Genomic DNA, 15299 nt, shown 5'->3' on the forward strand with positions numbered 1-15299 from the left:
CATGTTATTTTAGTTCTCTGCTCTAGTTATCTCTAGGTTCTAAAAAAGTGGCTTCTGTGCATGGACATGTGAATTCATATGATTTTACTTTATTGTTTCAGAGCACAGCCAGAGAGAGAGCTAAGCATTCAGGCGACTACTTCACCCTTTTAAGACACCTTCTTAATTACGCTTACAATAGTAATATTAACATACCCAATGCTGAAGTTCTTCTCAATAATGAAATTGATTGGCTTAAGAGAATTAGGGTAAGTTACCTTTAATACTATGTTTATTGTATTGATAGTGTTTTATTAATTGATAGTTTGTAGTTTTGAGCATTTTGGTTAAGTGAAAAACACCAAAGAGTAATAAAAAGGACCAAAGAATATACTCTGTGGTGGTGGGTCTTAGTAACTCATGATTCACGGAATGAATGCTTTGTTTTACTTGGAGCTTGAATTACTGATTTTTCAGCCTCTTCCATTTTAGAATCTAGGGGCGCTCTGCAAATTTTCGTCTTGTAAAACCTTTGAATTGTTCTCATCAAAAATCAGTGTGTATGGGTCGCCTGGGTGGCTCAGTGGGTTGAGCCTTTGCCTTCAGCTCAGGTCATGATCTCAGGGTCCTACGACCAAGTTCGGCATCTGGCTCTGGTCAGTGGGGAGCCTGCTTCCCCTCCCTCCCCCCACCCACCTCTGCCTGCTTATGGTCTCTCTCTGTCAAATAAGTAAAATCTTTAACAACAACAAAAAAAAATCAGTGTGTACAGACTAGCACTTAAGTCTTGATGTTAACACCGAATACTCTTTACTCAGAATTGTATGAGAATTTATTTCTGAAGAGATATGTAGCTTCTATATCCCTAAAAGTTCTGAAGATAATTTCATCTTGCTTAGAAGGGAAAGCTTTGGCAAGAAAAAGAGTCTTTTTTTTTTTTTTTTTTTAAAGATTTTATTTATTTATCAGAGGGAGAGAGGGGGAGAGAGCGAGCACAGGCAGACAGAATGGCAGGCAGAGGCAGAGGGAGGAGCAGGCTCCCCGCCGAGCAAGGAGCCCGATGCGGGACTCGATCCCAGAACGCCGGGATCACTACCCGAGCCGAAGGCAGCGGCTCAACCCACTGAGCCACCCAGGCGTCCCAAGAAAAAGAGTCTTAACGATAGAGAACAAACAGATGGTTACCAGAAGGGAGGGTGGGGGGAATAGGTGATGGGGGTAGTAAAGAGGGCCCTTGTCATGATGAGCACTGCATGATGTATGGAAGTGGGGAATCACTATATTGTACACCTGGAACTAATACTACACTGTATGTTAACTAGACTGGATGATTATTGATTTTTAAAAATAAAAATAAATTTTAAAAATGAATGGAAAAGTTTGGGGGAATTACTTCATGTGTTTCTAGTTTTCTCATTGTGACTTCTCTCTCCTTCCTTACCTCCCTTCATAAATTAGACATTTGTTATTTTTTCTTTGGCAGGATGATGTTAAAAGAACAGGTGAAACAGGTGTTGAAGAGACGATCTTAGAAGGTCACCTTGGGGTAACAAAAGAATTACTGGCCTTTCAAACCCCTGAGAAAAAGTATCATATTGGTTGTGAAAAAGGAGGTGCTAATCTCATTAAAGTAAGTTTTGTCCAAAACTAGATATCCTGACCTCCTCGATGTTTGTTACCAAATCTGTCTGGCTGGTTTATAATACCATGTCTTTGGTGTATTATCTTGACCGTTTCTACCTTCTTTTTAAGAATCTTTATAGAGGTTGCAGTGATTTTTTTAAATATACTTTCTGAATTTTGTATGTAAATAAAATATATTATGTATTTAAAGTAAATACACACTTGAATTTTTTTTGTTTGTTTTTGGAAAATGAATTTTTCACTTCAGTCTTTTTAAAACAACACATATTTGTGAGATTGCGTCATGTTTATCCTATTTCTTTAATGACTTTTTTCACGTGTGGTAACTCAAAGTATCATTTTAGTACATGTTATTTTTATTTAAAATCAGTTTTGGTACACATATGATTAAAGGAGTAAACATGGGCACCTGGGGGCTGAGCATCTGCCTTCAGCTCAGCTCATGATCTCAGGGTCCTAGGATCGAGCCAAGCCCCGCATCAGGCTCCCTGCTCAGCCAGGAGCCTGCTTCTCCTTCTCTCTCTGCCCTACCTCCCCACTTGTACTTTCTCTCCTGCTCTGCGCTCTATCAAATAAATAAAATCTCTTTAAGAAAACAAAAGAGTAAACTTACTTAAAATGTTGGGGTGCCTGGGTGGCTCAGTGTGTTAAAGCCTCTGCCTTTGGCTCAGGTCGTGATCTCAGGGTCCTGGGATCGAGCCCCGCTGGGGCTCTCTGCTCAGCAGGGAGCCTGCTTCTCCCTCTCTTCTCTGCCTGCCTCTCTGCCTACTTGTGGTCTCTGTCTGTCAAATAAATAAAATCTTAAAAAAAAGTTAAGTGCTACAGTCAACTTGCTCTTAATACTTAATCAGAGAAATTTGGTGTATTTGTTAGTCATAGTAAAGAGTGTTTTGAAGTAGAATCTTTTTATTAGAGAATCCAAGTAAGTTTTCTCAGATGTAATGATAGCTTTAATTCTGACAAGCAGTTTAACATTATTTCCTTCCAAGAGACATTTCTTTCTTTCCTTAAAAAAGATAAATGTATACACACAACTTTGTCATAAACATTATAGAAATAGAAGTATATATAACATCTACATATGTAATTGCTAATACGTAATCCTTTTTTCAACTTTTGTAGGAATTAATTGATGATTTCATCTTCCCTGCATCCAATGTTTACCTGCAATATATGAGAAATGGAGAGCTGCCTGCTGAACAGGCAATTCCAGTCTGTAGCTCCCCAGCTACCATTAATGCTGGTTTTGAGTTACTTGTAGCGTTAGCTGTTGGCTGCGTGAGGAATCTCAAACAGATAGTAGATTCTTTGACTGAAATGTATTATATTGGCACAGCAATAACTAGTAAGTATACTAAAATGCAGTGTTTCAATGACAGATAATTCTCTAATTTGTTCAAATTCTATTTTCCTAATTTTTTTTTTTTTAAGTAAACATCTTCAGCTTGTGTTTTTCTTTCAGCAGCTAGCTTAACATTTGTAGGAGATAGATCTATAATTTCACACCATTACAAGCGAAGAGTCTTGATGCAGAAAAATTTTCAAGTGTTTTTTAAATGTCTTCTGTAGGGGTCTGAGTATTTAGCAAAATAAATTTCTTCTCCATCAAACCTGGAATAAAACCCAAACCACAGTAATAAGTAGTCAAAATAAATGGCAGAGTTCAAATTTAAAACTGAAGTTGCATTCCTTGAAACACCTTTCAGGCCCACCCTTAGAAGCTCTTTAATATTATTTTCATATGAGCCCAAAGAAAATCTGGTTTTAAAAGATGAGAATATGAGAAGATAACATTTTAATGCAGTTTAAGTCCGCAGGTAATGCTCACACAAAAGCCCTTGAGATAGACTGTAGACTCCAGATCATACAGATCTGGAACTGAAGCTCCAAAAGGATGGGGGGACAGTATTAAATGACTGGAAAAGCAGAAATAAGGAATCTAACAAATAATTTAAGAGAAAACCATGTTATCCTCAAAGCTTAAGGATCTAATTGATTACAGTAAACATTTAAAAGCGTGAAATTTTTTGATATGTTGTATTTCAGAAGATAAGGACATTTTTAATAACATTTTAGGAGATTCTGATTAAACTGCTTAAAAGTTTAGACCATTAAAAGTGGTGATGCAACATGGGGGTGTTAAGGGGGTAGGAGAAGAATACATGAAACAAGATGGGATTGGGAGGGAGACAAACCATAAGTGACTCTAAATCTCACAAAACAAACTAAGGGTTGCTGGGGGGAGGGGGGTTGGGAGAAGGGGGTGGGGTATGGACATCGGGGAGGGTATGTGCTATGGTGAGTGCTGTGAAGTGTGTAAACCTGGCGATTCACAGACCTGTACCCCTGGGGATAAAAATACATGTTTATAAAATATAAAAAAATTTTTTAAAAAGTTTAGACCATAAAAAAAAAAAGGCTTTACCATTAGCTATTTATTCTATCAAATCTGTGTATAATAAGGTGGAGGTTAAAAAGAGTCTTTCGTTTGTTCAGGGTTCTTTGTTTTGTTTTTTAACAAATCCACACATTTATTCATTTAATTTTCAATAAGCTTAACTACCCTCAAGGTATGGGTATGGTATCACACAGATTCTGTGTCCCTTGGCCTTGCAGGAAGCTTGCTTTGAAATTTGGCATGAACCATGCCACTGCTTCCATGGACATGGGTAACGTCTCCCCAGATTCATCCAGTTTTGTTTAGTCTGCCACCAGGAGTCACTGTGTTGTCCTTTGCTTTGTATATGGGAGCACATCTCTTCCCTATATAGGATTGTTTTATCTTAGGCAGTCATCACCTTCAATTTTAAGATGAGTTGTGTGCTCTGGTTTTGGAGGACCCTGCTACTAGCCAGCAAAAAGTGGCCTTGGACCACAGCCCTCTAGATAGATTTGCTGTTTCAGAAGTCTTATTCTGCATATCCTTTTATAGGCTTGAAGATGGCAGAAACAGGCTGCTTGTTCTTGAGTAGAACATGGTAAAAATTTGAAGTACCTAAGAAGCTACATACTAAAAACGTTTCCTGCCCATTTTAGTCTGTGGCTCCCCTTTGATAGCTGTAACTATTAATGTCAGTTTGTGTCTGTCCTTTGAGCATTACTGTATGGAAAATCCACATGCAAAGTTTTTTTTGGTACAGTTTTTGTTTTTAACCACAGATTGGCATATGGTATACACAATGTCTTCACTTTGTTTTCCCCTTAATATATCTGCAGTTGTTCCCTAACGACACATACATCTGCCTAATTCCATTTTTTGGCTATATACTTTTTAACTGAGTATACTATAATTTATTTAACCAGTCCCATAGACAGTGATAATATTTTATACTCTTTCCTGGTTTATACTACCAGGTAGAGGGAGACATACAGTGATTTACAGTTCTAAAGGACTTCTCGAATCCACTATTTCATCAGCTCCTCAAAATAACATTGCAGTTATAGGCAAAGCAGGTGTCACTGTTATCACATTTATTACAAAGGAAACGGAAGCTTACCTGAAGGTGAAAAGAGTTGGTAAACAACAGAACCTGGATATGAACCCAGGTGGTCCTAGGATGCTTTAAAACTGAGCAAGCTATATAATATATCGGTGTATTTATATTAATATTACATGTCAGAATGAATTTGAAGACACTTTAAAAAACCTACAAAAGTCAAAAAAAATTAAAGTTCATAATGACGAAACAGTAAAACTAAAAGTACAAGGAGCACATAGAGGGGTGTCTAGGTGGCTCAGTGGGTTAAGTGTCTGCCTTCAGCTCAGGTCAGAATCTCAGAGTCCCAGGGTTGAGTCCTCCATCAGGCTCCCTACTTCTCACTCCTCAACACCACCCCCCCCCCCGACTTGTGCTCGCTCGCTTGCTCTCTAATAAAATCTTTAAAGAGTAAAAATTTAAAAAATAATTTGAGCGCATAGAAATTAGCAAAGAGATTGCTTCTGACATTTCCATAGAAGCAGTGCTAGGTAAGACACTGGGTTTCAAATGGTGGGGTAAGAAACCCTATACTGGTACAAGTTGCTGCATCCCTTCAGTTTGTTGAGGGGGATACTTGTACTCAATGTACTGCTTCATCTGGCTGGGAAAGTAGTGGAATTGTTGGTAATGTTCACTTACCAGCTTACTAGAGCTAAAAGTGGACAAAATGGTTGTGTTTGTACTACAAGAACCTTTTCCCTTCTCTCAGCTTGTGAAGCACTTACAGAGTGGGAATATCTGCCACCTGTTGGACCCCGCCCACCTAAAGGATTTGTGGGGCTGAAAAATGCTGGTGCTACTTGCTACATGAATTCTGTGATTCAGCAACTCTACATGATTCCCTCCATCAGGAACGGTATTCTTGCAATTGAAGGCACAGGTAGTGATGTAGATGATGATATGTCTGGGGATGAGAAGCAGGACAATGAGGTAAATTTTATTTAGCATTTCTGTTTTCTGTTTGAAATTCTGCTACCAGATACTATCATTCTCTTACCGAGTCTTACACTTTTGTTGGACTTGTTGGTACATATTTGAAAATAAAGCTGGAGTCTCTCAGCGTGGACTGCTATGTCTTGACATTAATCTGGTGCTCACTAGCTGCCAGACTTTACACTGCAGTTCATTTTCATGGTGGTATATAAGTTTTAAAGCAGCAGTTCACATACTCAGTTTTTTTGTGTTAAGTGTTTAATATTTGTAGTTTGCATAATCATAAGGATCTTCATTTTTATAACAACTTAAATTATATTTTCACTTTTCTACCTGATATTTTTAAATATATCTCCATTAATTTATGCTAAGTTGTACTCTGTGCCAGTTTCATTATCTGTGCTTGCTTTTAGGTTACTTTTACATTTGCCTCAGATCATAGCTCTTCTTGCTTAAGCAACAAACCTCTCTCTACCTCAGATGTCATGTAGTCTTTTGACAAAATTTAGGCTCCTTACTGAGTATGCATTGCGCAGTAAAGCTATGGAAAAGTTTGGTTGTAGTGGTGGACCAGATTTGACATAACTATGGCACAGCTCTTTCAAGAAGAGAATATTGATAAGACTTAGTCGTGATCATGTTTATATCCATCCTGTATTTCTTTGTTTTTATTTTATCTTTCCTGTTCATGGTGTTGGTGAGAACTGCAGAGAGACCAGAATGTGTTCTAATTGTAAATGTCTTTGGTGGTTCTTTCCTCCTTCCCTCTCTTCAGTCACCACAGCGATTTGCTTTGAGGTAGTTTAATACTTAGAGGGCTTCTGAAACATACCTGTCCCAGTTCTTCCCCAGATCCACTGAGCCACGTCATCGCAGGGGTTAGGGTCTGAGCATTGTTTACCTTTTTAAGAAGCTTCAGAGCAGGGATGCTTTGCGCCTATAACTGGTTAAGAATCCCTCTTCAGAGTGGAAATTGAAATTCTAGTCCTATAGCCCATCACATCTCTGGGATGTTGAGGGTAAGCACAAGGAGAGATAGCTAATTGTACTGTAAGTAAACAAGGCAGATCAAATATGATGTAATTTCAAGTAAGGTGTCCCATCTTCGCTTTCATGGTACCTTCTGCTCTGTGTTGTCTTGGCACGCCACTGCACTTGTGGGGTTTTGTTGGTTGTTTGCTTTTGCCTGTGTTCTTGGTTTCCATCCCTGGACAAAGTTTCTCATGGACAGGGACTAGATATTCTGTTTCTGTATCAAAGGCCCCTGGTACCACAGTTCTCTTTCCATCTCTCTGAATTTAACTCTTCTGGGTACCTCATATAAGTGGAATCATCCCATATTTGCCTTTCTGTGACTGGCTTATTTCACTCAACATAATATCCGTCGTTTAGCCATGTTGTAGCATATGTCCAAATTTTCTTCCTTTTTAAGGCTGAGTAATATTCCACTGTGTGAACAGACCATGTTTTGTTTATTGATCATCAGTGGGCACTTGGGTGGCTGCCACATTTTGGCAATTGTGGATAGTACTCTTATGAAGGTGGGTGTACAAACCTCTCTTCAAGACCTTTCTTTCATTTCTTCTGGGCATATATCCAGAAATGGAATTGCTGGATCATACGGTTTTTTATTTTTAAGGAACTGATCCACAGTGATTTCACTGTTTCACATTTCTACCAACAGTGTGCCAGGGGTTCCAGTTTCCATTTTCATGAGGTCCAGTATGTCTCATTTTTCTTTGGTTAGCTGTGCCTTTGCTCTCCTAGCCAACAAATTACCACCTAATTCAGTGTTGTGACATTTCTACCCTATGTTCTCTTCTAAGAATGTCATAATTTTACCTCTTGCTGTCAGGTCTTTGGTCAGTATTGAGTTAATTTTTTTATATGGTGTTAGGGAGGAGTCCAACTTTATTCTTTTGCATGAGGATATCTAGTTCTTCCAGCATCATCTTTTGAAGAGTACTATTAATATGCATATTTTATTGACTATTCGCAGTCCTGAGCACCTCCTAATCCTCCTCACAGCCACACATCCCCATGAGGAAACACTGAAGCTTAGAAACATGAAGGTTAAGCCTGGGTGGCTCAGTCAGCTCTGAGGTAGTTGAATGCTTACAGGGCTTCTGAAACCTTAAAAAGGTTAAGCATCTGCCTTTGGCTCAGATCACCATCCCAGGGTCCTGGATCTAGTCCCGCTTCAGGCTCAGTGCTCAGCCAGGAGTCTGCTTCTCCTCCTGCTTGTGCGTGTGCATGCTTTCTCTCTAGCTCACACTCTCTCTGGTTGAAATAAATAAGTAAATCTTTAAAAAAAAAAAAAAAAGAAGAAGAAGAAAGAAAGAAAGGAAGGAAGAAAGAAAGAAAAAGAAGACATAAAGGTAGCTGACCTGCTCAAGGTTAGCCAGCTTCTCAGTGGCAGCACCTGTCCTGGGGTCCAGTTCAGTCTGTGTTAAATACCTCAACTCTACTATGTTGCCCTAATTACCTACCTTTCTAGTATACAGGCAGGGTTATTCCTTTATGACAACTCTTCTATGAAATGGTGGGGATAAACACATTATAAATTAAAATTTATAAATTGGAAGTTAAGTGCTTTGGAAATAAGAAATAGAAGTACAAATGATAAAATCATTTGTTCACTAACTGGTGTTTGTCTCAAAATACTTTCTTATACTTTAAAGTTGGATTAACTTACTAATACTTTTTCGTATCTAGAGCAATGTTGATCCCAGAGATGATGTATTTGGATATCCTCAACAATTTGAAGACAAACCAGCATTAAGTAAAACAGAAGATAGGAAGGAGTATAATATCGGTGTCCTAAGACACCTTCAAGTCATCTTTGGTCATTTAGCTGCTTCTCGTCTACAGTACTATGTGCCCAGAGGATTTTGGAAACAGTTCAGGTAATTTGGGAATAGACGTTAATAGGGATACTGCTTAAACCTTTACAAACATCGCTATACACAATAATACATATTGGAGGGCATCTTTATGTTTAATATTTAAACAGCAGTACAAAAAAAAATAAAAACAGTAGTACAGTTGACCCTGAAGAACATGGGTTTGAATTACTGGAGTCCACTTATACACGGAATTTCTTTATCCCCCCGATGAATACAGTAAAGTACTTTAAATGGATTTTTTCCCCCTGTGTTTCTTAATAACATTTCCTTTTCCCCAGCTTACTGTATTGTGAGGATACAGAATACAATACATAACACATAGAAAATATGTGTTACTTGCTTGTTTATTTTTATAGGTAAAACCTGCAGCCAACAGTAGGCTCCTAGTTAAGTCTTGGAGCGTCAGAAATTATAGGTTTTCTACCACATGGGGGTCAGCATCCCTCATTATTCAGGAGTCTGCTGTAATAATCAAACTTTACTTTTTAGTGTTTTACTCTGTCTTCAGAGTCAGAGGTAGAAAGTGTTGTAATTTGGAGAGGCATTATTCTTTAGTTTCTTAAGATGTTAATTTTTTGTTTTGGGGGCATCTCGGTGGTTCAGTCAGTTAAACATCTGCCTTCAGCTCAGGTCACAGTCCCGGGGTCCTGGGATCCAGCCCTACATTGGGCTCCCTGCTCCGAGGGGAGTCTACTTCTCCCTCTCCCACTCTTATTCCCCCTGCTTGTGCTCTCTCACTGCCTGTCAAATAAATTCTAAAAAACTTTTTAAAAAATAATTTTTATTTTGAAAATTTCTCAAATTTAGAGAAGTAGGGAGAACCATCTGTATTCATCCCCCAGCCTCAGCAGTTGTTGACTCGTGCCCAGTCTTTTTTAATCTACATTCCCGTCTACTTTCCAGTTGCTTTGAATCAAATCTCACACACTGTCATCTATAAATATTGTAGTGTGTATCTTTGGTGCCTTTTTTTTTTTTTTTAAACCTAACCATGGTACTATTACAGTGTCTTTTAAAAATCCTTAATATCCATGGGGCACCTGGGTGGCTAAGTGGGTTAAGTCTGCCTTTGGCTCGGGTCATGATCCCAGGGTCTTGGGATCAAGCCCCACGTTGGGCTCTCTGCTCGGCGGAGAGCCTGCTTCCCACCCACCCACACCACCACCCCCCTGCCGCCTGCCTCTCTGCCTGCTTGTGATTGCTATCTGTCAAATAAATAACTTTTTTTAAAAAATTCTTAATATCCTTATTAGTGTTCATATTTACTCAGTTTTCTCACAGTTGATTTTTACTATGTATTTTTTTGAAACTGGGATCCAAATGAAGTCCATATACCTCAAATGTTGCTATGACTCTCCTTGTAGTCTCATCATTTTTCTTGATGGGGCCTACTATTAAAAACAACATCCTTGCTGTTTTTTGGGGGAAAGTAGGTAGTTTACAATGCAAAGTTTCCAACCATCTGGATTTTATTGCTAGAATCCCTGTGGTATTTTTGTATTTTCTCTTTTCCTCAGTCTGCTATATTTCCTATAAATAAGGAGTGAGATCTAGAGACTTGATGAGATCGAGGTGTTTTTCTTTTTTTTCTTTTTTGAAATGATAGGCAAAGCTACTTTATAGACGGTAATGTTTACATCAGTGGGGAGAAGTATGTGATGTCTGTATCCCATGATCACAGCCATTGATCATCACTGGCTAGAGTATTTCATCAGGATTACAGAATGGTGGTAGTCTCATTTTTTTCTCCTTAAATCATTCTTGCATTTACTAGCCAGAATAGATTTTACATACAACAACTTTGCTACCCTAATATATAATTTTCTAGGAAAGATGGAATAAATAACCTTTTTTTTTTTTTTAATTAAAATTCTCAATTATATCTTGATCTTGGTTTTTTTTTACATTTTACCTTTTTTTTTTTTTTTTTAAGATTCATTTATTCGACAGAGAGGGACACAGCAAGAGGAACACAAGCAGGGGGAGTGGAAGAGGGAGAAGCAGGCTTCCCGCTGAGCAGGGAGCTCGATGTGGGGCTCCATCTCAGGACCCCAGGATCATGACCTGAGCTGAAGGCAGATGCTTAACGACTGAGCCACCCAGGCGCCCCTCTTACTTTTTTAAATCATTGTCTGTCACGTGTCGTGCACTAAATACCACAGTACAACCACTTAACTCTTTCTACTGTGTATGAAAAAGGCTCTAATCCTTCATAGCTGTGGGTTTTTAAATAAAACTCCCGGGAATTTCAAGGCCTCATCCTGTCAGCTGAGTGTCGGGGAAGCAGAGGGTCACCTGACACTGCCACCCGGGGCTGCCTTCCCTGCTTCTGTCAGATCAGCTTTCCTTTTCCCTACAAGGATACTATTTAGATTGCTTTTGAAACCATTGTTTTATAATATAATGGCATTCTTGTGACTCACCATATAAATTCCTCTGATTCCCCTAACTAGGCCCCTGCTTAATCCGTACTACTGGCTTTCATGCACCACCCTCCTTCCCAGCTCTGCTTTTACTCTGACATCACCTGACACACCCCTCACTCTCCTCTCTGTTGCAGTTCTTTCTTTCCCCAGTTTGTCACATCTCGGCCATAAGGCTTTTAAAACATTTCTGTTCTTCCTCTTCCAAATTACTCTCATACTTTCTGTGTTTCTAGCTTAAAATTTGTCATTCAGTTATAAATAGTTTTCTCACTTAACGATACATTCGGATTTTTTATTTCAAAATGATTCCTATGCTACTGGAGCTTCAGGTTTATCTAGACTAGCACTTCTGGATGAATCTCACTTTAGACACACAATATACTCCTGATATGTGTGGGTTAGTTGACCACATTCCCTACCACATGCCCAATTTTTTATTTTGAAAAATTTGAAACCAGCAGAAAAGGTGACAAATGAGTCCAGTGTGATTACCTTTTATGTTATACTCTAAAAAGTTTTAACAGTTAACATTTTGCCAGTCTTGCTTATATTTATACAGTTGGCCCTTGAACAGTGTGGGGGTTAAGGGCATTGATTCTCCTCACAGTTGAAAATCCATGTCTAACTTTTGGTGTCCTCGAAACTGAGGAGCCTACTACTCTTGACTGGAAGCCTTACCGATAACATAACAGTTAACATTTTGTATGTTATATGTATTATATGCATATATTATATGTAAGAATATGTTCTTAAAATCAGGTAAACTGGAGAAAAGAAAATGTTAAAAATCTTAAGAAGGGCACCTGGGTGGCTCAGTCGTTAAGTATCTGCCTTCAGCTCAGGTCATGATCCCAGTGTCCTGGAATCAAGCCCCTTCTTGGTCTCCCTGCTTGTGTTCCCGCTCTTGCTGTCTCTCTCTCTGTCTTTCTTTGTCAAATAAATAAAGATCTTGGAAAAAAAATAAAAATCATAAGAGAAAATCCATTTATGGTACTGTACTGTATGGTGGGAATACCCATGTGTAAGTGGATCCACATAGTTCAAACCTGTGTTCAAGTGTCAACTGTACTTAGGTTTTGATTCTTCTGAACCAGTTGATTGTAAGTTGTAAACATGATATTTTACCCCCACACACCTACATGTGCTTCAGTATGTATCCTCTTAAGAATAAAGACACTTTCTGCTTACATATAATACCATTATCACACTCAATGAAATTTAATGGTGATTTAATAATGCCTAATATGGGGATACCTGGCTGTCTCAGTCAGTAGAGCATGCGATTCTTGATTTCAGGGTCCTGAGTTTGAGCCCCCACATTGGGTATGGAGATTACTTGAAAAGGAGTGGAAAATAAATATTTGATTTAAAAATAATAATGTCTAATACTCATCAGTGTATATTCTGATTTCCCAAAGATATTCTTTGTGACTTTTTTTTCCTATCCCAGACTGGTATCCTGAAAGGAATCAAAATAATTTGGTTGTTACCTCTTTAGTTTTCTTTAAAATAATCTCCCTAACTTGTCATGACTTATATGGCACCGAAATTTTTTAAGAGCCTAGATTGCTTGCCTTGAAGAACGTCTCTCATTTTGATTTGTGTGGTTATTTCCTCATGATAAGATTCAAGTTAAATGTTTTTGGCAAGAAAGCCCACAGTAGTTATGTGCTTCTCATTGCATTGCGTTGGGAAAATACACCGTATCAGTTCGTCTGATATTGGTGATATTAACTTGGTGTCTTACAGATCTGTTCATCTTTTCTCTTTTGTAATTAATGGTTGACTCCATGTTTGAAAGTATGGGGAATCAACCATAATTTGAAAATTAATAGAATGGATTGGTGTCATTTCCAGTAACGAACCAAGTTGGTTTTAACAAACAAGAACATGTGTTTTATTTTAAACTCACTGTATCAAGTTAAGTTTAAAATATAATCGGAGGAGCACCTGGATGGCTCAGTCCGTTAAGTGTCTGACTCTTGATCTCAGCTCAGGTCTTGATCCCAGGGTCATGAGTTGAAACCCCACATTGGTCCCCTCCCCCGTTTATGGAGCCTACTTAAAAAAAAAAGTTAAAAAATACTACATGATTGGAATGAGATTTCCTACATAGAAAAAGTGTTTAAAAAATTGATGTATGTCACTGTAAATACAAAATTAGATGTCACTGATAGTTTCCAGGAGTGCCTAGGATTTTAGTGGTCAGTCCTCATTTTTGTGGTATACACAATTGAAAGTTTATCTAACTTAAGTCCTCAGATTACTCAAAAGAGATCAACTCTAAAACAAGTCATAGCTTTTTCCTTTCACTTGGAAAAAGCGATTTAATTAAGAGTAAATAAATCATTGCACTGTATCTGTAACCTGAAATTTAAGCAACACGAAACAAAAAGTGATTATAACATTTACATAAGAGTAAGATTCACTATATAAAGCAGCCGCAGGTGCTGGAGCCATAGAAACCATCAACCACACCAGCAGTTTCATAGTGACTCATGGCACGGAGCTCCACTTGCACTATGAGCCTCACTGTGTCTCTCACCGCGCTCTACACATAAAGAGCATTTGCTTTTTTCCTACTAAACAAAAAACTTTATATATTGTCATTTGTGGTTGTATTTATTTTCTGAGAAAATACTGTATTTTTTCCCATTCATTTTTTAGGCTTTGGGGTGAGCCTGTTAATCTGCGTGAACAGCATGATGCTTTAGAATTTTTTAATTCACTGGTGGATAGTTTAGATGAAGCTTTGAAAGCCTTGGGACATCCAGCTATGCTAAGTAAAGTCTTAGGAGGGTCCTTTGCTGATCAGAAGATTTGCCAGGGCTGCCCACATAGGTAAGTGCTGATGATATATTTAAAGTTGTACTGTTTATTTACTAAAAAAAATAAAGTATTTATTAGTAGTTAATATGTACTAAAGTGGAGTATGCCACCAATTTAACTATATGCCTGAGACTGGATGAATTATACACTTTGTACCTTACTATTGCAGGTTTGGGTTTTGTGTATGGTGGTGGTGGTGATGGTTGGTGGTGTTTTCATGGAGGTTTTTGTTTTCTGGTTTGGGGGGGGGGGTTGATTTGGTCACATAACCTTTGGCTCCTTCTCTTTTATGTATGATCATTACTGGGGAAATGAAATGGCATTTTGCATATATATAGCTTATAGGTGTTACTCATAAATTTGCCCTTTATCCTAGAGCTAAAGTAATTAAAATACTAAAAATACATTAAGCTTAGAAGATGATAGACATGGAGTACAATTTGAAATACTAAATTTTTAAAATAGCATTGTCATTATCCTTAAAGTGTGTTTTCAACACAAAACATAGCAAGAGTTGACTGAACAAACTGTTTTTTACTTAAAAGAGAAACTGATTAAGAACTCTTAATTGAAAATAGTTAAGTGACTATTAAATTTCACTACTAGTAGTAGATACACATTTATGCCTAGTACATGGAAGTTTTACTTTGGAACTTCTCTTGCATGTTACTGATGACTGGTGGTTTGAAATCACTTTTCGCCAAAATATCACAGTACGATGCTATTTTCTATAAGCCCAAACAGCATTACATAGTCTTGAGGTATGTGGCTGGTGGGAGTGCTTCATTTTTGATCAAAGGGAAATGATTGACAAGAGAGGTAATGCTATATAAATGAGAAATTACCGTGAGGTTAAACCATTCATTCAGAACAAGACCATGAAATCATTCATGTAGCCTGTACAGTAACTTTTTGTTGTTTTAAAAGACCTTTTGCATTAGGTGGACAACTAAACTGTCATTTTAACCTTTTGATTTTAATTACTGATAAAATAAGCCAACTTTTTGGTCATTTATTCTAATCAGTCCTTCTTCGTTTGTTTTAGACAATTTTCAAAGTCATTTGGAAATTACTGCTTTTCTTTGCTAATAAGTGACAGTGTC

General features: G+C 37.9%; 1 protein-coding gene across 1 annotated transcript in view; it reads left to right on the forward strand.

Moving 5' to 3' along the window:
* The window catches only part of USP9X (ubiquitin specific peptidase 9 X-linked), a 97550-nt gene that overhangs the window by 63052 nt on the left and 19199 nt on the right, over positions 1-15299 (forward strand). Inside the window, exons 27-32 of the mRNA XM_032329516.1 lie at positions 102-248; positions 1463-1609; positions 2746-2968; positions 5812-6032; positions 8751-8941; positions 14035-14208. Of these exons, the coding sequence (XP_032185407.1) occupies positions 102-248; positions 1463-1609; positions 2746-2968; positions 5812-6032; positions 8751-8941; positions 14035-14208 (1103 nt within the window). The remainder of the gene's footprint in view (positions 1-101; positions 249-1462; positions 1610-2745; positions 2969-5811; positions 6033-8750; positions 8942-14034; positions 14209-15299) is intronic.

This window comes from Mustela erminea, chromosome X (assembly GCF_009829155.1).
Source record: "Mustela erminea isolate mMusErm1 chromosome X, mMusErm1.Pri, whole genome shotgun sequence".
NCBI lineage: Eukaryota > Metazoa > Chordata > Mammalia > Carnivora > Mustelidae > Mustela > Mustela erminea.